The sequence below is a fragment of the Triturus cristatus genome, chromosome 5_2 (genome assembly GCF_964204655.1).
Source record: "Triturus cristatus chromosome 5_2, aTriCri1.1, whole genome shotgun sequence".
Classification (NCBI taxonomy): Eukaryota; Metazoa; Chordata; class Amphibia; order Caudata; family Salamandridae; genus Triturus; species Triturus cristatus.
The window spans coordinates 842,314,645-842,341,539 of record NC_140588.1 but is presented as its reverse complement, the minus strand read 5'-3'; the positions used below and the strand labels follow the sequence as shown (position 1 = coordinate 842,341,539).

Here is a 26,895-nt window from a genome sequence, read left to right as displayed (position 1 = left end):
GAAATGGCCCAAGAACTTTCTGAATCCTTTAATTTGTGTGACAGCTCGGGAAGCAAATTGAATACAAATTTGTCCACGAATAGTCGCTGTCCACCCTCGGTAGCCATGTCCTGACCACTATGATCAATAAATGTCTCCTCGAAACGAGTAAAGAAATCAGAGACACTTTCATCTTTCTTTTGTTTGCATGCTGCTAGCTTATCCCAATACACTCTCAATGCAGGCATCATAGTTTTCATTAACGTAATGATTCTACCAGGAAGCTCCGAGATCAAGGCGTCAGGCTTTGCACCACCCACTTGGTCTCAATCTGTATCAGCTATGACATCCCAAGTAGCACCCAGTTCCTGTGCATGATCCTCTCTACGAATCTTAGCCCATATTGTCTGTGGGACTACATTACCCATTAGCATATCAATATCTGCCAGATTCATAATACAAGCATCGATTGTCTGCGATAATTTTTATAATAACCTGCAGGGTTCTTATGAGGATCCTGTAGAGTCTGCTTAAGGGCCAAAACTTCAGATCTCTTCCATGGTACATGTACCCATATACTCTGAAAGTGAGCTGGAATAGCTGGATTAGAACCTGCTGCCGCAACCTCTTCCTTCCACACTGGCGGAACCTCTCTCATAGGGTAATTTTTCGATGTCAATTTAACCGACGGATCAGAATCAAGAAAAATCTGAGAGAACAATAAGGTTCTATAGGAGATGAGTGTCCTTACAGCTTCCTGAACTTTGGAACCTACAATACGTCCTTTTTCAAAATCAGCTTGGACATCTAACAAATCTTGTGAGATCGGACTCGAACTCACATCTTCCCATTCTTTAATGAGAATATCACACATTACATTAAAAACATACCTTTGTGTAGGTGCATTCCATTGCAAAAAGGTAGGCATAATATCAGACATACTATATTGTGGACCCTTCTTGATCCATCTTCGTGCCAGAGAATCTAGCTTCTCTCGTTCCTCGAAATCTGGGAACTGACTACGTGATTGTCTTCGAGCAAAAGCCGGAGACGCATTAAGAGCTCCAAAGAAAGGAGATAAAATACTAGTGACAGAATCTGTGAGACGCTTACGCATAGATGGAGAATTAGACATCATAACTGGAGACAGAATATTAGGAGAGTTTTCAAGAGAAGAACTAGAAATTACAGGAGGAGCAGAAGGCAAAGGAGAGCTACGATCAGGAGATGAAGGCTGAGAAGCTGAAACTAATGGTGAAACCGGCAAGGGCGGTAGTACTGGAGGAGGCAAATGCTGAAGAGCCGGAACCGGCGGAGGTACTACCAGTATCTGAGCAGGCTGTAACGGCTAAGGCACATTAGCATTTTGCGTATAGGGCAGAGGCAACCTCAATAAATGGGACATATGGGGATCTTCTTCTATATCTTTCTTGTTATCAGAAGGAGAAACAGGCAACACCGGATAGCATTTATCTATCGCCATACGATGTTGTCTTTCTGAAATTTCAGTCGCATTGTCAATTTCATCATTTTTGAACTGTTGGGTAGCCTGTATAATCGTCATACCCTGTGCTTTCCTAGCTTGTTTTGCTTGTTTAATTTATTTCTGTTTGGCTTCCTTACGCCAAAGGCGAAGAGAGTCAAACATTGCCGGCCGGGCTTTTCTTTTAAACAAAACTGTTTCTAAATTATCTAACACATCAGAGTCAAAACTACCGTTTTCTGGCCATTTAAGAACACCATCCTTCTTCGTGTATCGAGTCCATGTCTCGTTAAAGGCAATGGGGCCGATACCATGTTTCGAGTAGAGCTCATATGTGGGAGTTCCAACCGAAGGAATCGGACAAGAGTCCTCAAGTCGGGAGTCCCTATTACAACTAAGACAACAAATTCTTCCAAACTTAGTCAGACCAGGCATTTCACAATGTCTCTGGACTGTTCACAAACTTCAAGGGAGTAAACTCAGTTTACGCAGCACAAATGCACTTACCCTCGGCTTTAGTCGTTGCAATGACTAAATCTAAGATACCTAAGGACATCAAACAAAGAACCAAAGTTGTGGGCGCGACCCACGAAAATACTTAACTTAACTAAGGACGTCTTCTTCCACCAACAGAGGCCCGTCTTTCGTCTCGCTTTACCATACATCACCAAAGAAATGGGCCAAAGCAGGGCAGCAGTCAGGGCAGCGGTCACCAGTAGCCGTCAGGAAGGAGTAACCGCGCTGCAAAAGACCTTCGGACCACTTTCGACATACAGGGGCCGCTTAGTGTGGCTCGCAAACCCTCCGGAATTTTCTTGCGAGGTTCCTCACGAGCTTCGAGCAGAACCGGTACCACTGAAGCCGCCCCAGTTGGGCGCCAATTGAAGAACCAGAACCTTTTGGACCTGGCGGCGCAGGGTACTCCCTCCGTCTTCTGGGTTCACCTGCTTCGATACACAGAGACACGGGACACTCTGTCGGCGTTAGAAGATTGGATTTATTTAGCTGCAGCTAGTACAGTTATCCTAGAAGTACACAAAGTAGGTTCTCAGGAGACTGCCACTTCACTCTGTGGTGCATCAGATTAAATACTATACAATACAGAATTATTAACAAAACACACACCTCAAGCAAAGAAGAAAAGAGCCAATAGGGTAAGTGGGAAACAAAGCAGAACCAGTAAGAAGGGATCGAAAACAAAAAGATCAGATGACTCGAAGAGTCCTCTCCTCCAACTGTGTTTGTCATCCCACCCCCAAACTAATACATTAACAGAATACAACTGACTTGCAGGTGGTGAGATGCGTTTGTGTGTATTGGAGGACAGGCATGACACAAGAGAATGCTAGCAGGAGACAGTGAAGGCCAGTCGATAAGATTTGATCGGGAAAGAATGGTGTGAGCCTACGGATAGTTGAAACAGGGATTAGAAAAGCCAGCCACGGATTAGTGTACTCGGCTAGTTCAAACACAAGCTTCACAAACAAGGCTGAGGACGTATTCTAACACCAAGCTACGGGAAAAGGCAGAATAGACTTCGTTCGCCGTGCTGCCTGAGTGATGGCAACACAAGATGGCGGCGGGTTACAAAATGGCGGGTCGATTCGATCGTGATCAGAAATCGAAGTTCCTCAAGCGAGAGATTGGGAGACCGCCGAGGTCTTTTACAAAGATGCCATCTTGTTGATGACTTTTTCAATGACTTTCGCCGAGTACGGGAGTAAGGAGATCGGTCTGAAGTTTTTGAGGTTGGTGGGGTCCGCCGAGGGTTTTTACAGGAAGGGGCTAATTTCAGTGTGTTTCCAGGTGTCAGGGAAGGAGTTGGTCTCGAAGGAGTGGTTAATGATTCGTCAAACCTTGGGGGTGATGATGTCTGCTTCTCTGTGGAAGATGTGGTGGGTCAGGCGTCTGTTGGGGCCCCGGAACGGGATGACTTCATAGTCTGCCGGGTGTCTTCAATGGTGAGGGAGGTCCAGATGTCAAGTGTCAGCTGCGTGGTGTAGGGAGCTGTGGGTGTAGGTTCCGCGTGTAGGTTGTCATCTTTGAAATTATCATACATGGTCTTGATTTTGTGATGGAAGAAGGCGCTTAGTCTGTTGCAGAGGTACTGGGAGGGTGGGATGTTGGGAGTCATACTGTTGGGTTGGGTGAACTCTTTGATGATGCTGAAGAGTTCCTTGCTGGTGTGAGCATGGGTGGAGATTCTGTCCTGAAGTGCTTTCTTCCTTGAGTACCTGATGAGCTTGAGGTGGGTGGTGGTGGCTGCTTTGAAGTTGTTGAGGTCTGCTGTGGTTAAGGAGTTCCTCCATCTTTCGAGGCGTCTGCAGGTTTGTCTAGATTCTCAGAGTTCAGTGGAGAATCAGCTGGCTCTCTTGGCATGTGGGTGAAAGTTTTCTTGATGGCTGATGGCAGTTGTGTAGGGTGCAGGCGGCGATGGTTGAGTTGTCATCCAAGGCAGTGGGACCGTAGCTGCTGTGGGAGGTGGTTAGCTGGATGTCATTCCAATCTCTGCCCTTGAGCTAGTGTGGACATTTGGGGGTGAGGTTAGTTTTGAAGGTGAAGTGGACGCATCAATGGTCTGTCCATGGGAGTTCAGAGGTGTGGCTGAAGGTGATGGAGCTTCCTGCTGTGAAGATGGGATCGAGGGAGTGTCCTGCTGAGTGTGTGGGTTGTGGTACAATATGTTTGAGTTCGTTGTTGAGGAGGTTATCCAGGATAGAGGTGGAGTAGGGTTCTTGGTGGTTGTCAAGGTGAAAGTTGAGGTCTCCCAGCAAGGTGTAGTTGGTGGAGGTGATGGCTTGCGCTGTAATGATATCAGAGATGGAGTTGGAGAAAGGTGCGTGTGGTCCGGGGGTTCTGTAGATGAGGGTGCCTTGAAGGGTGGCTGTCAGGTTGATCTGTATCTTGAAGTGGAGGTGTTTCATCAGGTCTGTGAGCCCATCTGTGTAGGTGCTCAGTCGGAGGTTGTACTTGTGAGCGAATGCTATGCCTCCTCCTGGGCAGTTGGGGCAGTCCTTCTGAGAGAGCTTGTAGCTTTCAGGATGGTGATTGCGATGTCAGGTCCTGAGGCTGCGTTTGTCCAGGTTTCGGTAAGGAAGGTGATGTCAGGGGTGGTGCTGTCAAGGAGGTCCCCAATTTACATGGCATGTCTGTGTATGGAGTGTATGTTGAGGAGAATGCATTGAAGGGTTTGGGGTGCAATTGAGTTGTTGCTGGAGGGTGGAGGTGGGTCCTGCGTCTCAGGGAAAGAGTGTCGGCAGTGTCGGCAGGTGAAGGGTCCATGGGTGTTGAAAGGCGAAGAGAGCTTGCTGTCGCTGTTCTTGCCGATGTTGAGTGAGTAGAGAGCTGAGTAGCTATAACACTGGTGGGTAGGAGGACCATGGTCCCTGGCACTGGTTGCGGGCAGGTTGCAGACGGGTGCAGATGGACTTGCCTTCGGCACGCCTTTGGCGTGCCAGTGGCACTGCTATGGCGTGGTGGCTACTGCAGAGCTGCACTACAGCTGCCCTTAAGTAGGGGTCGGGGGAGGGCAGGACAGCTGGGGAGCGGGAGCAGGCAGGAAGGGGAGTGGCTGCTGGGGCAGCGGGAGAAAAACAGCGCAGAGAAAGGAAAAAGAGAAGAGAGGCTAAAAAAGGGGACTAAGGAAAAGGTTAAACAAATGGCAGGTACAGCAAGAAACAGGCAGACAGAGGAGAAACAAGGGCAGCAGGCAACAGGCAAACAGAGGAGAAATAAGGGAAATATGCAAACTGGATATAAAAGCTGAAAAGAAGAGACAGGAGCGGTGTCTCAAACAACAGTCAGCGGCGGTGCTAGGGCCACTGGCACACACGGTGGTGCTGTGCTCTGGGAGAGAATTATCCTGCTCAAAAGTTCAGGGGTCTTGCTCTGCTGTTGACTCACCATTGTTTTACTGCAGCTTCACCAGTGTGTTCTAATGAACAATTAGTGTCCTAACATTCTATATATATATTCCAAAGGTGAGGCACACCTAAACGTCGTTTTGAAAGAATCAAAGCTGTGTAACTTAAAGCATTCCCTTTAAAAATTGATAGCATGAGGAAGTCCACTTTGTCTTAAAAATTATGGTGAGCTAAAAACAGGACACATTTTTTGTGAGTTCGAAAATATATTTCTTATCCATGTTGTTAGAAATGTAGTTTCTGCCTGGCTTAGGCGCATACCCTAGCCAACCATAAATCTCATTTCTAAGATCACATGTCATTAGAACATTCTGAAATTCACAGTGAAATATTTACTCTCTACACCAACAGCAGCCTCTCAGTTTAACTCTCCAGTTTATAGCTGCAGGTTCACTACAGACTTGAAGACAAAAAGAATGCAGAGAGCAATTTTAAAGCAATAAGCGTTGTTGAATTGTAAGCATTGCCTGAAAAGACCATTTAGCTGTTGAAGCAGGCATATAACCAGCAGGTAAAAACTGTGATGGAACGTACCCGTACTTAGCAAATTGAGGGATTTTTAAGGGGGCTAAAATAGTCTGTATAAGTACAGCATGCCCTTTCCACATGTGGTTCCTCACCCAACAAATCTTCTCAGTCACTTAATAGCTTCCAAATTTTAACATAATAAACATTTTGCTAGAGAACCTTTGTGCACAGTGGAAATTGGGTGCCCACAAAAGGATGCTATGGATGATTGGATGCATACGCATTGGACTCCCACTTCGCACAGCCAGAGGATGTGCACAGCAGGTCTTTGCCATCTACTAGGGGTTAGGTGCAGGGTCTGGCACTGAGGCCATGCCATCCAGCCAATCCCCTTGTGTCATGCCCAAAGGTAATGCACAGCATGGGTTTTGTGCCAGTGGAGGGTTGGGAACAGTGCCCAACAGTGAGGCCAGGCCTTCTGGCCAACCCCTGCTGTGTACAGCCTAAGGTATTGAGGAGTAGGGGTTGGGTTCCTAGAGTGTTGGGAGCTAATCTAATTTAGAATATGATCTAATACAGGACAGAGGCTTTCACTCCCAAAGCGGGATAGACAGAGTGATCAGAGTAGTGCTGGAACTTACTCAAGACGGGATAAGTCTCGCTCAATGCTGAAGACTGTCTGGACTCAGATTGGGACACCGCTGACCACCAATGTTACCTGAGGCCTGCTTTTGGCCCCAGTGGCAACGAATCTGTTGTCACTGTCTTTGCATTTGCTTTTTATGTCATGTATGGTTTTTAATGTTACAATGTTTACCCAATTTGACACCTTATTTTCAAGGCCCTAGCAGCACATTTGCACTGCTGGAGCATCCCTTCTTGGAAGCTCTGTTAGCGCAATGTGCGGCAGCATAGCTAAAAGACCCCGCAAATCCACTGTGCATGGCTTTTCATGGCCTTGCAAATATATGACTCTTAATATGTGTCCCTTTCACGAATTTCCATGGGTGTTGCTGTGGGTGTCCCCACGCAATACCCATGGAATCTCAGGCATTGCCAGATTTTCGAGGAATCGTAAACCTGGGATTGTGTCAGTGTCTAATGCCACCCCAGGAGTGGCATTAGAATTGTGCAACGAGGAGAAATATCCTTATTTTTCCTAGATTATTCCTCTATGTGTGCTACATTCTAAGCAGTAAGGCTATATCAGAACCAACCCAATAGTTTTAAACGGACACCCCATTGAGTGACTTTTGTGTTTGTTGCATATTGCCAAGTTTTGTATATGGCATTCATTTATATTTATTATTATTAGTTATGTTGCATAACAGTCCTGGGTCTGTGATGTGTAACAGTGTGTTCTTCTGTGCTATATGAATAATAATACATGGAGAACATATTTTCAGTATTTTTGGTGTCAGTGGTGTTTATTAATTCTACATTCTGGTGGTACAGAATCATTTATGCCACATCATTTAATGATGCCTCCCAAGTTATCTGGACCAGAATAACCTAGTTTAAAATAAATTGTGTTTTTCCGTACAGAACATGTCACATCATGAGCTTCACACAATAGAAGAATACCACACATCTCCACTTGTTTACAATATCCATTGAAGTCTCTATATTGATCTATATATAAAACGTCATCATATAACTAATAGTGCACAGAAAGAATCAGTCTCATACATGAACTTATTATATGCATGTTTGAACAATTCAAGAAAATATTTGATGAAAGCGCATCAAGAGTTACATGTCTACAAAATACTTAAGATATTCTGGACATTTCTTTGTTCTCATACTATTCCTTTGTAACTTATATGTTCCTTGGTATGAGCTACTGTATTGGCCTATCTCCCCACTTTGACTTGGAGAATATATGTTTTCACTCATACTCTTGGGCACTTCTTCATTTTCTATAGTTTTCACAACCACAATGTGACTTATATTCAACACCCTACCATCATCAATTGTCACTGCATTTTTAAACAGCTTCATGAGTTTGTGTACCCTTGGGTTTTTTGACCATGGTGCACAGCCCACTGGTGCCTTTATTTTTACTAAACCACCCCCTAACCAACACTTCCCTTATTCTTTTTTGCTCCTCATACAGTTTTTTTCCTCATTTCTTGGTTTAGTTTCTCTCTTTCTCTCCAATTTCCCACCGTCATGTTCTTCTTCATAACTTGGTTCCACAGCACCCACCTGACACATAACAGCGTATTTGGTGACCTCCCTTTAAATAATTCAAATTGAATATTTCCTGTCAATGAGTGAGGAGTCATTCTATATGAAGTGATCTTATCCTGTAGGGTTTGCTTCCAATCCAGTCCATTTGATTTGGCCAATTGTATACTCTCCTTGAGAGTTGTATTCAATCTTTCAATGGCATGATTTGTCGCAGGATGATACACTGAACACTTTTTGTGTACTGTCCATCTACTTTTTAAAATCTCTCAAACTCTCTTGAACAAAACTGAAGCCCATCATCAGACAAGAACGAATTAGGGAAACCTTTCCTTTTAAAAGCTTCATTTAAAAATGTCAGAATAGTAGTGGAGGTTTTCCACCTTTCTCTTATAAATCAGACTCACATCAGAACTCCTTTTTTCCTCCTTTTGTTCTACTTTCTTTGTAATGTTCAATTCCTTTACACATTCTACCAAGTGTTCCACTCTTTTTGCCACTATAATAACTTAATCAAAAGGTGGTTCATCATCGAGCCACAATTCTTCATGTATTATTTCACGACTACACTTTAACAAAAATTGGTTTCTTATTCTCTCTTCCAGTACTACTCCAAATTTGCATGTAGAAGCAAGCTTCCTGAAGCTGGTAACATATTCTTCAACGGTCTCACCTTAACTTTGTGCCCTCAACCCAAAATGATACCTCTCCATTATGGTGCTAGCTTTCGGTAAATATTTATCAAGTTTGTGAATGCTAACTTTGTATTCATTCAAATTGCGGTCCTCCCCAGGGCCTAAATCTGAGAAGTTTTCAAGTACATCCTGCCCCTCTTCCTCCAGACAGTAAAACAAACGAGCATGCTTTCTCTCTGCACTAAGATAAGTGCAGCACACCCTTGCATAGTTTCCAAAACATTTCTTCTACTTGCCCCACTTGACTGTGAGTTTACCAGGGTATTAAAATAAATTGAGGAGTAGTGATATTCTGTATTTTAGTACACTGAACTCAACTGTGTTACAGAAAATAATCCTTGTTACCTCAATTCTGTTAAATGAAGACAGTCAGTGTACTTCACTAAACAGATCTACCCAACACTATTTAAACACCACCTTTCAAATGACAGGCAAGGTATCATTCAGGTGTGCGATCACCATTATGACAGGCAAAGTATTATGCAGGTGTGCCTATCCCCATCTTCCTTTAAAGTTAAACAGGTTTGTCTGTTCCAAATGTAATCACCACTTGACTGTCAAACTGCATATCGCGTATTAACACACACCAACGCAGTCCTCCCCAGGCCGTTGAGGTGCTCAGCACCCTCAACCTGAGAGAGATCCCATCCTCGTAGCCAGTGTGAAGATCCATTACCTCCTCGTTAGTCTTCCTCACCACATGACTAACAAAGTGAGCTTCAGCTCCACACCAAAACCCTCCAAAGCGAAAAAAAAAAGTCAGCCTCCCATGCCTCCCATCCCTTCCCAATATGGCCGACCCAGTACACCCATGACCTCTATAAGAGGCGGGCCGGCCCAAACCATCAGCCTGTTTTTTTAGTTCTGCGCTGCAGATTCTCCAGAGCGTCTGATCAGGTAAGTTGGGCTGAGGTCCTGCTCCAGCAGGTCCCGGTGCCCTGGGGGGGGGCCCTGCTCGAGCGGGCTCGCTCTCTTGTTCCCCTACCTTCTAGCCCTCGCACTGGCCCTTTGGGTTCATCACCGCTCTGCTCTAGCGGGCTTCTGGTGCTTGCAGGCTCTTGGGAGTTTTTGCCCTGCGCCCTCTCCATCCCTTGCTTTCTGCCCTGCTTTAGCGGGCTTTGTTTTTGGACCCTGCTGTCATGAGGCACTCTGGCCTACTGGTTAGGGTCTTACTGGCACATGCATCAATATTGGCTGTTGCGATTCCTTAATTGCGATTTTTAAGGAATCGCAATTAAGGAATCGCAAAAGCCTATGCATGTAGAAATCGCTTGAAAAATAGCAATTTCTAAACATTCTTTAATTGCGACTCACAAATTGAGAGTCGCAATTAAGGAATACCTCCCCATTCATTCCTATGGGCCAAGGAATCAACGGGAAAACATTCTCAATTTGCGATTCTCAATTAGAGAATCGCAAATTGAGAATGCAATTTCAAGGGTGCAAGGGTGTCAAGACGACACCCCGTTGCACCCCTGAAATCGATCTGTGCACAAATGTAGCGCACACACATGTCCAAAGGACATGTGTGTGTGTGTAACCTACGACTTTGAAAAATGCACTTTTGTGCATTTTTCAAAGTTTTCGCTATTTACCATGTGGTATGATTCCACGGTAAATAGCGGGCCCAAATAGCAAAATCGCTATTTTTAAAGGCATCTTGCATTGCAGTTAAGGAATTGCAATTTGCGATTCCTTAAATGCAATCGCAATTTAAGAAATCACAAAAATTTGCGATTTCTTAAATTGCGAGTAGCAAGTTGTTTTATGTATCGCGAAAGCTATTTTTGCGATCGCAAACGGACGATTTTTGCGAATCGCTCCGTTTGCGATCACAAAAAGCTTTGATGCATGTGCCTGTTAGACTCTTACTCTGCAGATTAGGTCTTGGTTCGCTGGGTGATCAGTCTACAGTGTGGGCAATGGTATTTCCTTCGGTAAGGTTGGGAAATATTTCAAGGGTTGTCACTGTGGCCTAATGGTTAGGGTCTGTGACTCTTACTCTCGTGGTTATCTGTACTGTTGCTGGGGCTGTTCGGTTGTTTCTCTTTATTTGGGACAGCTGACGGGCTCTGGCGGGGTGTGCTGTCGTTACCCGGGTGGATGCGAGCTTCCTTTGGGTCTCGCTTCCTCTCCGGGTGGGCCTCCCTGCTTCTCATGCCTCGCAGGGCTTCCTGGTATTCTTCGACCACGCTGTGCTTCTGCTGCTGCCTTGGCCGGCCGGCCTGCCCATCAGGGTTTCCCTCCCCCGGCGTGCTCTGCCCCGGCCCGTCTCAGTTGGTGTGTGGCGGGAGGGGTTGCTGCCTGCTGTTGGGCGGTGATGCCCTGCGCTTTCCCTCGCTTTGCCCTGCGGTTCCCTGTATTTCGCTGCATGCGCGCCTCTCACTGTAAATTGTGGGTTGTAGATTACGGGGCTGTGGGTGGCGGTGCGACCGTGCCCCCATTTTTCTGTCTCCCCTGCTTACCTTCGGGTGCAGGGGCTGGTGCATTCCTCGCGCTGGGGTCTGCTCGGGAGCTTCGCGGGGGTCTGCGACTCCGTTGGATGGGCCTTCTCCTCCTGGTTTCCGGCTGGCGTTCTCTGGTCCGTCCCCGAGGGGCGGGGCCTAGGTCCCCCGGCTTCAGTCTCTGTGCGTGCTCGGGGCTGTTTTCATCAGATGCGGCGGGTCCGGCTGCCGGGCTGCCTCCTTTGCACTGCTGTGGTGGTTCCGTTGTTGTTCATGTTGTGGTGGCCCTGTGTTGGACAGCGGGAACGCTTCCTCTGGTGAGTGTTCTGTGTTGGTTCCTCATTTCCCTCCAGGGTTTCCGGTTGCCTTTTTGGTCATTGTGTGGTGGCGCTCGTCCTCTTGTGGATGGGGGCATTTTGCTGCTTCTCCCTGGGCTGGTGTGCTGCGCTTTGTTGCCTTCGGGTCCAGTTCGCGCTGTTTGACACTGCTGGCCGGAGTGGTTCTCTGCTCTTTTTTGTACTGTGACTGAGCCTCGCTCATTTCTTGAGTGGGAGTCGCTCTGGCCTCATGGTTGCCGTGTTCGACTCCTACTCTGTTGATTAGGTGTTCGGTCCCTGGTCTTTCATTGTCACTGTTTGCTCTCTCTAAAGGGTGGCCTGTGGTGTTTCCTTCAGTATGGTTGGGAAGTGTTTTCTGGCTGCGTTGGACGTCCTTGTCGCTGTGTGCCTAGGTTCGCCTGTCGGCTCCGGCGCTTGACGTTCCGTGTCTCTGACACTTCTCTTCTTCAAATGGTTAAGGTCTTAGACTCTTCTTCTGATGATCAGGTGTTCAATCCTGGGTTTCTCAATAGAACTGGGTGCTCACTTAACGGTGTAGGCAATAAAGTTCCTGTTTGGTTTGGGTTGCTGTAGTTTTCTGTTGCAGCGTCTCTCTGGCTGACTAGTTGGGGTCTTTGACTCTTACTCTGTGGATGGGGTGTTCAATCCCTGGTCTTTCATTGTCACTGTTTGCTCGGTCTACAGTGTAGGGGTTGGTATTCCCTTGGGTTCAGGGGGGGCCTATTTCGACATCGGTGCCCGTACCTTCTGGGTGTCCGTGCTCGTCGGGTCCCTAGGTTTGATGCCGTTTTATGGGCTCTACTTGTCGCGGTGTTGGTCCCTTCCGGGCGGTCTGTCTCTCTGCCGTGACCCGGCAGCTGTTCTGCCCTGTAGCCCCTGCTCTCGTATGTTCTCAGGTGTTGATCGTGGTCTTGGCTGGTTGGTGCCTGGTTGGCGGCCCGCCTGGGTGTACCATGTGCTGTTGATGTGGTGTTGGGCCTTTCGCCCGGTGGGGTTTGTGTTTCCCTTTCCCGGGCTTCGTTTCTGGATTTTGGCCCGGTGGTCCTTCCTCTGTTCTCCTGTCCCCGCCTGCTGTCCGCTGTTGTCCTTGGCTGGTCCTGGTTGGTGTGGCCTTCGGGGTTTTCGGGGGCTGTGGGCGCCGGCATTTCTGCTGGGGACGGTCCTCTGTGTGCTCCTGTTCTTCCTTCTCGGCCTGCTTCTCTGGTCTCCGAGTGGGCTTTCGGCTTCTGCTCTGGTTGTTGCAGTTTGGCTTGTCTTCCTTTGGCCGCGGCGGTGGTGTCCCCTCCTCCTCCTGATCCATGGCCTGGTGGGCATCCCCTGCACCTTGCTCCTCGTCATGTGGTCTCGGTTCTCGGCTGGTGCCTGTGGTGTGTGTTCACTTCTACTGCGTCCTTCCGTGGGCTCTGGTGATGCCGGTTTACCTGTGTGTGCGGTGTTGTATTCCCCTGTGCTCAAGTTATGGCAGGTGTTGCCTGGTGGTATTTTTACAGTTCCTCGCTGGAGTGGCGTGATGTGCTGTGGTGTCCGGTGGCTTTGGTCCCGGTTCTCTTGTGCTGGGATGGATGTGTTTCATTCTGCTTTCTGTCCGTCATCCGTGCGCTCCTTGCTCCTGGTTTCCTGCATTCCTGGCTGAATGGGTCTGGTCCCATGTGCTGTGGTTGTTTTCCTGCCTTGGATGGCTGTCCCCCTTTGTCTAGTTTGGTGTGGCTCCCTGGCTGTTTGTGTCTGGGTTGTCTGCCCGGCTGATGTCCTTCAGTTGGCTCGACGTGATTGTCCCTTCTGGTAGGGCTTTTGACTGCAGGTTTAGGTGTCCCTGGTTCCGTTCCGGGTTCCCCTGGCTCTGGGATGGCTCCCCTTCCACCCTGTCTGCCAGTGTGGCCGGTGGTCTTTGTGTTCTGGTCTCCCCTTCCCAGGTGTTGGCGTCCTCTCCACCTGTGGGGCGTGGTTGGGTCTCTGCTGGGTCGGTTGTTCCGTTTTATGGCTGTTTCTCATCTGCCTTCGGTTGGCCGTTTCCTGGCTTGGTTTTGCCCTTGCCTCGCGGGGGCTTCTTGGGGCTCTTGCCTCGGTCACTCTCTGCCTGTGTCTCGGGTGCTGGCCTTTCCTGCCTTCTTGTCCGGGCTACCAGCTTCGCGCCGGAGGTTGTTGGCCTGGCCGGGATGTTTGTCCTGTTGGTGGGGCTCGCCTGGGTGCTTCCCGATTCTGCTCCTGCGGATTGTGGTTTCGTATCCTACCCCGGTTTTTTTGTTGCTCCTTGGGGTTTTTTTACTCACGCTATGCTTGTGGTTGTCCGGGGCTGCTGGTTGTTCCGGTTTTCTTCCCCGGTTGGGGCCTGATGCTCCCTGTGCGGATTGGCTCCTGTTCTTCTTTGTCCCTGGTGGGGGTACTGGGTCCTTCCGGCTCGGGTTTTATCCCTGGGGGTGTGTCCGTTCTCGGGCTCGTTCCGCCCGGCTCTTCTGTCTTTCTCGCCTTTGGTGGCTTGCTGCCTGTGGCCTTGCCCCTGTGTTTGCTCCAGTCCCTGTTGGATCTCCGTTTTTCGGCTGGGTCAGTCCTGGGTGTTGGTATGCGTTGCTGTGGACTTGTGGGCTCTTCCTCCTATGGTCTTGAGTTTGTGTCCCGGGGTTGGTTGGTTTTGCCTCCCGGGTGCTCGCCTCGGCGGCTCCTTTGTTGCGTGTGGACTGTTGCTGGGGCATTTTGCTTGACCTCTGCGCTGGGCTGTTTTGCTTGTTCGTTCTGCATTCCCCTTCCTTCCGGGTCCGTGGTGCTTTCTTGTGCATGGGTCCCCTGGTGGGTGTTTGCCTTCATGTTTGGGGCTTGGCCTTGGTCCTCTTCGGTGTCCTTGATGACAGGGGCGCTTTGCTGTGGTTTCCTGGGGCCCCCGGGGTCAGTTTTGCCTTGCCTCTGCCTGGGCTCTCTCGTTGCTGTCACGCTCCCATCCGGGGATCCTTTGGGCGGCTGTGGTCCGTGTCCTTCCTGCCTCTCCTTGCTGGTGGGGCTTGGGTGCCCTACGTTTTCTTGTTCGGGTGGGGTGCTGGTTTCCTTTTCTGTGCCTCCATCCGTTCTTGCGGCTCCTGCCGGTCTGGGTTCCCTCTGGTTCCTTTTGCTTCTGCCCCTGATTGCCGCCGGTTCTGGTGGCTTTTGTTTTCTTCTCCCCTCCGGTCCTTGGTTTGAGGGTGGTTCATCTCTCTCGCTGTTGGTGGTTCACCATGCGTGTGGCTGGGCTTCGGTCGGCCTGGGTCTCTTGCTGCTGTGGCCTTTTTTGTTGGGTCTCTGTGGTGTGGTTGCCCTCTGTTTCTACGATCCCTGTGGGGCTCCGGTGGCTCATGTACTGTTTGGGTCCCCTCTCGCTTTGGGCTGTCCATTGGGCGGTCTTGGCGTTTTGGACTGGCTTGCTGCTTTCTGTTTGAGGGCCTGTTTCCGGTTGCCATTTGGAGCCGTGTGGTCTGGTGCCGTGCCTTCTCTGTCCTCCTTCAGCCTTGGTTGGGCGGATTTTCTGGCGGCACTTCTTGTCTGTTGGGGTCTGGGGTTTTCAGCCCTTCCGGTGTTTTTCTGTCCTGGGCTGGTTCTTCCTGCCCGTGGTTGCCGCTCTCTTGGGTGGTTTTTTCCACTCGTTTGGTCTGTTGGGTTTGCCCTCTCTCGTGGGTTTCCCTTCTGGTCCGTTGGTTTCTTGTGAGTTTCCATGAAGCCGCTTGGCTTTGGTATGTGCTCACTTTGTTAGTCATGTGGCGAGAAAGACTAACGAGGAGGTAATGCCCCGATTACTTACCGGTAATCTTCATTACTCCGAGTATAGTCTTCCTCGCCACATGAGTTCCCATCCCTCCCTCCTTGTCTGGCTATCGGCTTCATGTTTATGCTTGGTAGTTTCAGGCTGATGGGTTGGGCCGGCCCGCCTCGTATAGAGGTCATGGGTGTACTGGGTCGGCCATATTGGGAAGGGATGGGAGGCATGGGAGGCTGACTTTTTTTTTGCTTTGGAGGGTTCGGGTGTGGAGCTGAAGCTCACTTTGTTAGTCATGTGGCGAGGAAGACTATACTCGGAGTAATGAAGATTACCGGTAAGTAATCGGGGCATTAATCACGCTCTCAATACAGGAGGTAAGTTGTAAGAAGAGAGCATATTTAATGAGCATCCAGCCAGCTCTAACTCGCAAACTCCACTCCTCGACCCGTCACAGCTGTATTCACATTCTCCCTCAACATTCCATCATTGACATACTCCTTCTCCTGCTCACCTCACAAAACATGCCACATCACGAGCAGCACACCAGAGGAGAATACCGCACATCTTACACATGTAAAGGAACTTCACGTTGTCGAAATGCTTACAAATGCAATGGTTTTATCTCCATCTGTGGGGAAAGCCTAGTCTCACACTTTAAAAGTAGACATGCCATAATAAATCGGCGTGTCAGGGGATTACAGTGAGTGAGGTTAACCGGTACACAAACAGTAAGTCATGGGGAAGCCGGAGCCATGTTATTACAGTCAATGTCACATGCTCAATTTCCCAACGCATTTATGAGCTTATTTTGTAACTGCTGACTATAAAAGGAACTAACAATTCAATAAAGAAAAACTCGGCCATAACAACCCATCGCAAAGTCACACGATTTTTTGTTCCAAAATGGCTGCTGATTCAATGCCCAAAAGTGCCTTTGAGCAGTATTTTGATCCAGAATTTATGTTCAATTTATATTTTCGCCTTGACTGTCCATTCGCTGAAGACACGGTGATCAAAGGACTAGAATTATTGGAAAGAGCTTTCACCACATGTAAGTACACCTTTGCACAGCTACAAGCGGACTTATTTTCCATAGCCATTCTATCATTACAAATAGCCCTTCTAATGTGACATTTAGCTCAACAAAACGCTCTTGTTCCTGTCATTGCCGGTCATTTCCCCCCCTACATATGTCAAGTTTGACCTCCCAATATTTATTACAAAAACCATAATTATGATATATGGTAAAATGAGTTACTGCCCAGCGCACAATGAACTGAAATGCCCTTAAGGAGGCCCTTAGACTTTCCTTAGCTCAATCATTTAATCATTTTGAGTGCATAAACTTCATGCAATCACTGCCTCCAGAATCCTGTTTTCATTTGGTGTTAATATGTGTTTGGGGCATTTATCACCTTAACTTACATCAAAGAACATGAAACAGAGCCAAGTTCAAATGTCTTGTGAGACGGCCCCAGGACTCACTATGGGCCAGATGTGAGAAAATGTTACAGGTCGCAATCAGCCCATTGGACAGTTTGCAACCGAAAAATTCATTGTGTCATGTACAAAAGAAAAGATGCAACTCGTTAGCTTGTTACCAAATTGCATTTTGCTTTTGTGATTCGATATTAGGAACGGTCATGTTTAGGGCATCCCATGCTAATGCCTAATAGCAGTGGTATGTATGAATGTTTTGCAAACGAAATGTGGTCATAAAACATTCATATTTACGGACGTTTCTCATAGAGCTGTGCACCGAGAAAAAGACAAATGTAAGTCTGTTGATGTTTTCTTTTAAATTCTTTATTTGATAAATCCAAATGGTATTTCACTTCAAACAGCAGCCAACGCATTTCGTTCTAAAGTGGCAAACAAGCCAAGATAACTTTTTCAGGGCTGCAAACAGATTAACATTTTCGGTGCACTGCTCTATGTGACAAATCTTTAAACAGTGGCACCAAAAGGCAACGGTGCTGAGAAGTGTGCACGTTTTATGTCCGTAATAGGCTTTCAGTATATGCTGTGAGGTGCTTTGTTACAAGTCCGCTGCCTAGGTCTCTTTTGTGTAATATTTACCGACTTTGTAGAGGAGGCAGGAACCCATTCGCAAACGGAATGGGGTCTACAAGGGCTGCATTACACAATCATAGACTTGAGACATGGTAGTCTGTTGACACCAGCAGGCCTCCATCCCTGTAAATATAGCTGTTTCCAATGGGTCGCAAATTGCGACCTGCCTCAGGAATATTGATGAGGTAGGTCCATTTGTGACCTATTGGAATCCCAAACAGCGTCTGAGACAATGCTGTACATAACTGTTTGCGATTTCCTTATTGCAATTCACAAAAATTCATAATTAGGAAATTGCAAACTGACTTTTTGTCCCTCTGGCCCTTGATGAGGTACGGCCTTCAGTCGGCTAATCATATTTCCTAATACAGATTTGACTGATGTAACATATTTGAGATGAAGTTGGAGTGTATAATTTGTAATCAGTCTCAGTGCTTAAATACCCAATGAAAACTGAGGAGTCAGTCAGGAACCATGAATCTTCTCATAGAGAAGTATAGTAAACTGGGAAAGCTTAAGTCATTTTTATGATTTTGTTTGCTGCATATTGGATGAGTGAGGGTTGTGGCACAAATGAATACTCACGCTTTAGCAATAACAAAGGTATCTCCTTTCTTTGTGAGGTCCATTTGGCACATTGTTTTGCAGGACATCAGGATAATGTTGAAAGAATGTGGCCCGTAATGTGGCTAGAGATAGAGCACATGTTAATGCACTACAGCCTGCATGGTGCGTAGGGCTTTAAAGGCCATGCTATTAAAGCCAGTAGCAAGAACAGTATTTATGATGTTAGTGCTTAGTAGATTGTTGAGAGATTGAGTGCAAAAACCACCTGGCACTTAGAGCGCACTTTGAAAGTCACCCACATCTGTGCTGTATTCTATTTTCCGTATTCATCCCATGGTGTAAGCGCCACTCCCATCGTTCTTACACCCCCCCAGCATCATCTTGTAGTGCCAGCACTCAGGGAACTGTAGCTTTATATCACTGGTGGCAGGAGTTGTTGGTGGCCTGAGCGTTTGAGGCCATCCATGTATCAGTAATGTCCCGGTGTTTCTGATCTAGTTCTCTAAGCAGCAGCACTCTTCTGTTACAGACTGCACCATCTGAACAGTGAGTGTGGCTTTAGTGGCGTTAGTGGCACGTCCATTAAACTAACCTTTTTTGTTTCTTGTTTGATTCAGTTCAGTTAAAAAATACTTTATTTAGGCAAAGCCATAAAAGGTTTCCATCAATACAGTTAATAAACAACATTCTTAATCCAATCATTGCCAGTAAAACGTGCCATATATTACAGCCTGAATTCTTTTCCCATCTTATATTTATAAACATTATTATATACAGTTCAAAGCATTAGCAAATTGATAAAATCAGCTTTTGACAGTCACACTTTTAATTAATAAGGAACATCATCATCATTTGAACATCCCGCCAAAAAATACAGTGCAGGAGGATCCATTCTTAGGGGCTTATTTAAGGGCCCTTGCAACACTTTTTTGCCGCGGCGCGTCACTTTTTGTGACGCACTGGCGGCATAAAAAATGCACCATGTTGCGCCCTATTTACAAAGTGATGCATCTAGGCAGATGTATCACTTTGTAGACCCCTGTCCTACATTATACCTGCGTCAGGTATAATGTAAGCAGGGTGGGTGTTCCCCGTATTGAAACCTCGTAGAAGTGGCGCATTGAAATCTATAAGATTTCGGTGCACCATTTCTAGCACACCATTGTGTCAAATCCTTCTGCCTGCCCAATAGGAGGCATAAGGGTGATGCAGTGCTATAATCATAGCCCTCCCCCTGCATTGCTGGAGTTGCATTACGCTTCTGACACAACTCCAGCAATGCGCCAGTTTTGCTGACGTATCTGTCATTCCTTGCGACATGATGAGTCATACAGTAAATATGTCCCATCCATCGTGTCGCAAGGAGGGCGCACTGAGAAGTGTTGCATCGCTGCTTTGTCGCAGCGATGCAACACTTCTCATAAATGAGGCCCTTAGTATCCTCGAGGCAGATTGGTGACACAAAGTTCACGTATGTCTGCATTCAGGTGCCAGTCAAGCCTAGCAAAGCTGGGCATAGGCCGGGCATGAAAAGAGCACATGTGGCACAGTCTCCGCCTCGTCAGCAGTTACCAGTATCAGAGCTTGACCATTTTACAGTAAAATACTTTAAAGGGAGAGTCCCTACTCTAAATTGATGATATCATTTCCTATCTAACCAGACTGTGATTAGGTCCAAGTACATCTCTAAACCATGCGCTACTTTAAAAGGTAAAAATTCCCCCATCAGTGAGGTGCCTGCCACTTTTGCTCTTCCCTCTCTATTGCCAATATCCAGTACTGTTGTTTTTTTACTGAACTATTTGTTTTGTTACTTGCAGCATCCAGTGTCCAGCAGTGCTTCTGAAAACTACTAGTTTATATTACTCTGATGAAACTAGCAACACTTACTGAGAGCCCCTTTGTGTTACAGGCGGGAAACATATAGCAGTAGCTGTATCTACTAGGAAAATCTAGTGGACCTCAGCAATATTATGTACTGTCAACACCTCTTTTATTCTGCACTCTGATGTCACTTGTAAGCCTCACTGAGAATCTTGGTAAACACTGACTCATTAAGCATCATCATGATGGCAATAAATACGCACTGAGCAGCACTCTAACATAATGTCACTCGCATTAACCAGGGGCAGAAATATGTTATGACAGCACCATTATTTTACTGATAGCTTAACTTGAACAGGAGCGACCTGAGGAGATTGGCAGAAACTATTTAGTAGCAACACATGTATTCATCATAACACTAACTGCAGTAAATTATGTTACACAGAGCACAAATTCGACAGCAACCGTGATAGGGAATGTGTGAATTATGTACTTTTCTGCAGCACACTTTTGCACAATTGTAGGAAAACTATCAAAAGTTATGTAAATTACACAAAATATCTTTTGGGGTATATTGAGTGAAAAAAGAATGTGAGAGCACAGCTTGGATTATAATGTAATTTGGGATACCAACAAGTAAAAGTGTTTTGAGCAGAAAATGTCTCTGACAGAATAATTTCATCTCAATCAGTTTTTGTAAAACTTGAAAAAAGGGATAGTGATTTAAAAACACTATAAAAGGTTCACCCTCGATGCTGAGGCTCAAATGACCATTTCCCTTGAGTAACATTCTTAACTTCTAGATCTCTTTCTGTTCTATGAATACATTGAAAGAAGTCATGCAACACTTTACAAAACTAAAAGAAAAAAAGAATAATAAATACATATACAGGTATCATGTGTGAATAATTTAAAAAAGAGAAAATAAGGCACTCAAATGATCAACAACTGGAAATACATCAATGCTTTTATTAGGCAAAAGTAATTCTACGTGACTGACATGGGTTTGTCTCTTGTACAGTGCATACCTTAAACTAAGAAGACAGACGCGTGTACTAGGTGTAGCTCCCAAAGAATGGCTAGTTAGAAATGGAAATTCTGGTTCGCTGAGGTATGCACCCAGGCCAGGCAGGAATCACCAGCCTAATCAGCATAAGCTAAATATACACCCAAAGATAGCGTGTGCTCACCCTCTGGTAGCTCGGCACAGAGCATTCAGGCTTATCGATAGAGGTAATGTGTAAAGTATTTATGCAACACACACATACACACAGGTTTACAAAAATAGATGATTATATTATGAATAAAACATGACTGAAATGAAAAAAATCCAATGTATAGAAGCTGAGATATTGCATTTCAAAATTATACAAGCAGTGCAGCACTTAAAAGCATAAAGTACTAAAAAAGGGTTATCTGTTCTCGCTGGAACTGGACAAAGTCACAGTTCGGACCAACCTCATTGGAGTGCAGGCTTGCAGGACTCACGCAGGCATAGTGAACAAAGTATCTATCCTGATTGCAACAGCGAGATACATCAATATGAATCCCACAAGTTGAGGATGCGTTGATTTTCTACATGCACGTATAATGATGCTGGAGTTCCGTAGATGAGTGACAGAGTCGCGAGGCATCAAGCGATGCACCAGGTTTCTCAATGCAGTCGAGGGGATGCATCAATCTCTGCAAGCTGCAGCAGCGATATCACCATGTCTGATGCTTCTATCTCAGGTGGCAAAGTGCTGGTTCCAAGGTGAATTGTCAATTTTCCTCCTGCGACAAGGTTGATGCGCCAGTTCTTGTACATGCAAACAGGAGATACGTTGAAGTCCATGTTGCAAGTCGCTGCGCCACTTCCAAAGAGCCAGGCACATGACTTTGATATCCCTGATTCTCAAGCAAAAGGAGGCAAGCCAACGTGCCCTTGGAGGATACTTGGAGTGAAGGCGGAGTCTAGCTCCCCTTTAGCAAAGTCAGAGGGCACCAGGCAGAAAAGCAGGCCTTACAGATTAGCAGTCTAATTGAGTCTTTAAGCAGCACAGCAGTTCTTCTCGCAGAGCTTCAGTTAAAATCCAAGTAGTGTCTGATTTTAAGGGGGTCAAAGACCCAGTACTTATACACAAATGTGGCTTTGATGTGGGGGTGACATCAAATCAGTTTCATGATGTTCACAGATCCTCCTTTCAATCCAGCCTTGTCTCTCAGGATATCAAGGGGGGAGGAAATCCATCCTTTGATTGGAGAAGGGACACTACCTATTCAGTGAGGTGATAGCCCGCCCCTCCCATCCTTCCTGCCCACGCTGGGTCATCAGAATGCAGAAGTATGTAGATGGGTACTAAGACATACCTATCCTTTCTGTGTTTCTGGATGTCTAGAGGGAATGTGCAAAGTGTAGCTGTCACCCACCCCAGACATGTATTGGAGAAGGCTGAAGGTACACAGAGCAATACATGTTAAATCCAACTTTACCAGTAAGGAGGATTTATCATTCCCATTGCAAAGGTACAAAACATGATGTAGCTATCTATGAGAGGAGTAGGCCTCACAATAGTGAACATTGATTTAGTTGTATGTCACTACCAGGAAATGCAAAACATAAAAGTACATGCCCTACCTTTTGCTGACATAGTGCCCTTCCCTTAGGGCTACCTAGGGCCTACCATATTGGTGACTTATATGTAGTAAAAGGGGGGTTTAAAGCTTGAAAATTAGTTTTAAATGCCAAGTCAAAGTGGCGTAAACTGCACCCACAGGCATTGTAATGGTAGGCCTGAGGCAGGTTTGAAAGACTACTTCTGTGGGTGGCATAATTAGTACTGCAAACCCACTAGTAACATTTAACTTACAGGCCCTGGGTATATGCGATATCACTCTAAAAGAGACTTATAGGTACATTAAATAAGCCAATCATGTATATACCATTACACACATGTTTAGGGAAGAAACACATGCTCTTTAGCACTGATCAGCAGGGGTAAAGTGCTCTGAATCCTATGGCCAACAAAAAGATTCAGCAAAACGTGTCGGTCAAAAGCAAAAGGTTTGGGGGTATACACCCTAAGGATGACAGTTCGAACAGAGCTGATATCAGTAGTGGTATCACAGGACACTGGGAAGGTCTTTGTTGCCATATATTGGTCCTACATGTTTTCAGGCCTTAAAAAGATCATGTTGGTACATGAAAAAACATAAATAGATAGTCTCCCTTTGTAGAAGCACCGCAGCAAGTACACACTGGATGCACAGACTCCCAATGCTGGGAAATTGGTGGAGATGACAGAAAGGTGTGCCCATTATCACTACTGATGTTTTCCATTGCCATGGAGCCAATAGCATGTGCATTTAGGGCCAGTAAGTCATTAAGAACACCGTCCTGGCTCTGACCACTCCAATCCTGATATGCGCAGGTTTATTTGCCTTAGTGATGAGAACTCCCAGAAGTTTGGGTAGTTGTCCTCACTTTAAGCTGCGGGGAACACGTGTTAGACCTGTCAGCCTTAGGATGGTCTTCTTCTAACCATTTTTGCCCTCACACTTGTAATATGCCAAATTAATTTTTGATGGCTTTAAGACTTTATGCACATTTCCTGTCAACCAGCACTAAAGTGCTTGCACTCTCATCTTTAAACATGGTAGAATTGGCTTACACCTGATTGACACATTTAATTTAGTTCCCTAGTAAAGTGGTATACCATATACCCAGGGTCTGTAAATTAAATGCTATTAGTGAGCCTGCAACACTCATTGTGCCACCCATTATAGTACCCCCATTAAACGTGTCCCAGGTCTGCCATTGCAGCCTGAACGCAATTTTAAACCGCCAACTCAACTTGGCAAGATAACCCATTTTGCCAAGCCTTACACTTTCCTTATATTTGAAGGTGATCTGTAAACTCCTCTCCGCCTGTGGAGTTTGTTGAGTTTTGCCACTCTTTACGCTCCACTTGGAGTGTGGAGTTAGGCAAAATTTCCACACCCGCCCTCTTGCAGAGTTTACTGGTGCCAACCCAATCTACACACGTTATACAAAGTAAAAATCCTCAATCATGATGGCGCCCATAGATGATGCATTCTGAATGCTAGGTTAGCAGTCTAGTTCTTTATTCGCTGGACCTCTGTGATGTGCACTTTTCCCCTTGTGTACCATGTACATGCTGTACTACTCATAAATGCCCTTTGTGAATACCTAAAATTGAACTTTATGACTTTCAGTGAATACTTTGTTAATGCCGAAAGTCGTAAAGAAGACTTTCTCCTCACTTTACCTTTGTGAATCGGGCCCTTTGTCTATTAATACACACAGATCAAGGAGTACTTGAAATTAATAGTCAATACTATGGTTGGCATTGCAGTTCATAGAGTGATGTTCAGCCCAGAGTGCTGCTTAGTAGGATCAATACCAAGGCAGTAGAAATATAATAATACAATTAGATTAATAGAATTTGTGCTACCTAAAACAAGAATTGCTGTGGGTTGGAAAGTGCAGAGCGTACATCATCATCAAAATAATGACTAAGTAATCTGGAGCTATGCTTTGGTTTGGTTTCCAGGTTTTCAGATCATTGTGTGCCTCATTGATAATCTTTTTGAAACAGCTGAAAGTTTTATACACTGTATGCTGGGGGTGAGTCACTGAATGAAGGAGAACTTCCTTAAGCTAAATGCTGATGAAACCATAGAGATGGTCTTTGAAGCCCAGCATTCTGCCTGGTCAGAACATTGGTAGCCAGAGTTATGTGGTCCCTACCCTGTGGATTCTGTCAAAAAAGTTGGTGTATTATTGGATACTTCTCTTAATTTCTTTCCTTTTCTTTCCTTTTATTCCTGAGTGGTTATCATGTTGTTCACCTCACATCTAGGCTATTGTAATGCCTTGTATCTGAATATCAATAGCTACTCGCTGAGCAAACTTCAGACAGTGCAAAATGCAGCTGCATGGCTCATCCTCAACATCCTTCAACATCTTTCTGTGAAAGAAGGTCTTCCAAATCTTCACTGGCTGCCAATTAGAATGTATGTGATCTTCAAGGCACTGAATATAGTGCATCTTGCACTTTATGATAAGGTAGCATTAGCAATCAGGGTAACCTTTCATTGGTACAGCCTGGCCAGGCAATTGAGATCAGCCTTTGCAAGAAAGTTCTAGTTCTTAAATTCGGAAAGGCAAGATGGGGCGCTCAGTCCTTTTCTGTGGCAGTTGCAAAATTATGCCTTACCTAAATTCATTGCTAATACTGACTCCGTCTCCTTTTGCAAACATTTAAAAACCTGGTTCTTCACATTTTAGGCTTATACTTCTGAATTCATTAGATTAGTTGGTCCTTCATTTACTTTTTTATTTCTGTTTTTTGTAGCTTAGGGCTGTATCCTTCTTTTTCCTTTTCGTGGGGATTCTGGATAAGGCTTTGGAATTCCAAAGGTGTAGCGCCCTAAATCCTGTGGGTTAAGAGTGCTTTATAAATCCCTTTTCATTTAATTCAATTAATTTCATGGGGAACCGCAGAAAACATTGCAGAATCGGACTAGACATTAACACATATTTCTCCGAGAGCTTGCAAATAAAATGTAGAGTAGGAAACACCATGATGCTTTGTCATCACAGTCTCAACATATGATTGGTATACATCATGGTACAGGAGATTATTTTATGGGCAGGGAAGCCCTAGAATGTTCCTCTGTGTTGTGCCCCTTCATCTCTCATGGTAACGGGTGTGATTAGATCCCCAACACATGATACCTAATACTGTGACCGTTGAACCTGGGCACCACTTGCTTGGAAGTAGTTGTTTTTTATATGTAATAAATGCTCTGAATTCTGCATGACATGGCACTAGCAATGTCACAAAAGATATGCACGGGTTATGAAAAAATGTAGAACAATAAAGAGTGCCTTGTAATAGTTTCCAGAATCAACATAGATCTTCCAGCTGGAGCAAACCTCTGAACAATGAGGCAGCCCTTGTGGCATCTGTTACAAGATATTTGCCACAACTTATGTAAACTTGCTGTCAATATGTCTCATCTGTCTCCTTCCCCTCGAACACTATGTGATTTTAAATCCTGGATTCAGTGCTTCACACAATATAGATTCTAAGAGCAGTTGCTATATACTGTGTTTTTGTTTTTCCTCTTCTATGAGGGATCACACTGTTCAATGGAAATTAGATTCCTTCACCTCTCCTGTAATTTCTCCAGGGCTTATATTCATCACCGGCTATCACCTGATATCTTTAACATATTGATTGTTCCTCTTATAATGCTTCTGGTACTCCATGTGGTCCCCCTTCCTCTTCTGTACCATATTGAAAACTCCTACATCATCATTTAAAATCACTTCCCCCGGTGTTGGAAATTGGGATGCTGGTTGAGGCGGTAAAAACCTACTCAAACACAACCACAATCTCTGTCAGGGTGGAACACAAGCAAACCCTAAATTTACCTGTGTTTAAACCTCTGGTAGCTTGGCAGAAACAGCAAGGCTTGATTTAGAGACAATGTGTAGAATATTCATGCAGCAAATCAAACAGTAATAACACAAGAGAAATCCCACAAATGTAGATAGAGCAAAATATAATAAATTGTTTGAAACCAAAATGACAGAAAATCCATTCAATAGAACCAGAGATATCCACTGTTTACTATCTAAGCTAAAACAATGTTTAAAAGCACACAGTGGCATCTCTAGTTCTCTGGTTGCACTGGAGACAAAGTTACAAGTTCAGGCCAAACACTATGGAGCGTGGACCGGATACAGTGACCAAGTTACGACCATTGAACAAAGTACTTTAAATGCAGGCTGTGATGTGAGGTCCTGTTTGCGGCTGCATTGTGCAACAAGATGGGAAGCAGTGCAAGGTCCTACAGTGAGAATTGTGTCGCACAGCAGTGGCTCTGAGGAGCTACAGGGCTGTAATGCGAGGTTCTGTGTCAAGCTGCCGGTCAACAAAAACAGACAAAAACCTGGCAGGTAACACAATTTGTAGACTATATTTATGATAATCTATATACATGTCGAAACAAAAACAGCCCACAGTATGGTACTCATAATAAATCCTTCTTTCCCTGGATAGAGGTTGGCATTTTTTATTGTCCATTCATTTTTTAAATAACCTAGTAGCCTGTAGTCAAATATTAATTTTTATATAATTTATATACAAAGAGAAACATACAGGGTAAAATATAATCAT

At 45.5% G+C, this 26,895-nt stretch overlaps 1 protein-coding gene across 1 annotated transcript in view; it reads left to right on the top strand.

Moving 5' to 3' along the window:
* Nucleotides 1-16,106: 16,106 nt before the first annotated feature.
* Nucleotides 16,107-26,895, top strand: part of LOC146829332 (indolethylamine N-methyltransferase-like) — a 280,679-nt gene continuing 269,890 nt past the window's right edge. The window contains exon 1 of the mRNA XM_085606680.1: nucleotides 16,107-16,292. Within this exon, the coding sequence (XP_085462806.1) occupies nucleotides 16,145-16,292 (148 nt within the window). The 5' untranslated portion in view covers nucleotides 16,107-16,144. The remainder of the gene's footprint in view (nucleotides 16,293-26,895) is intronic.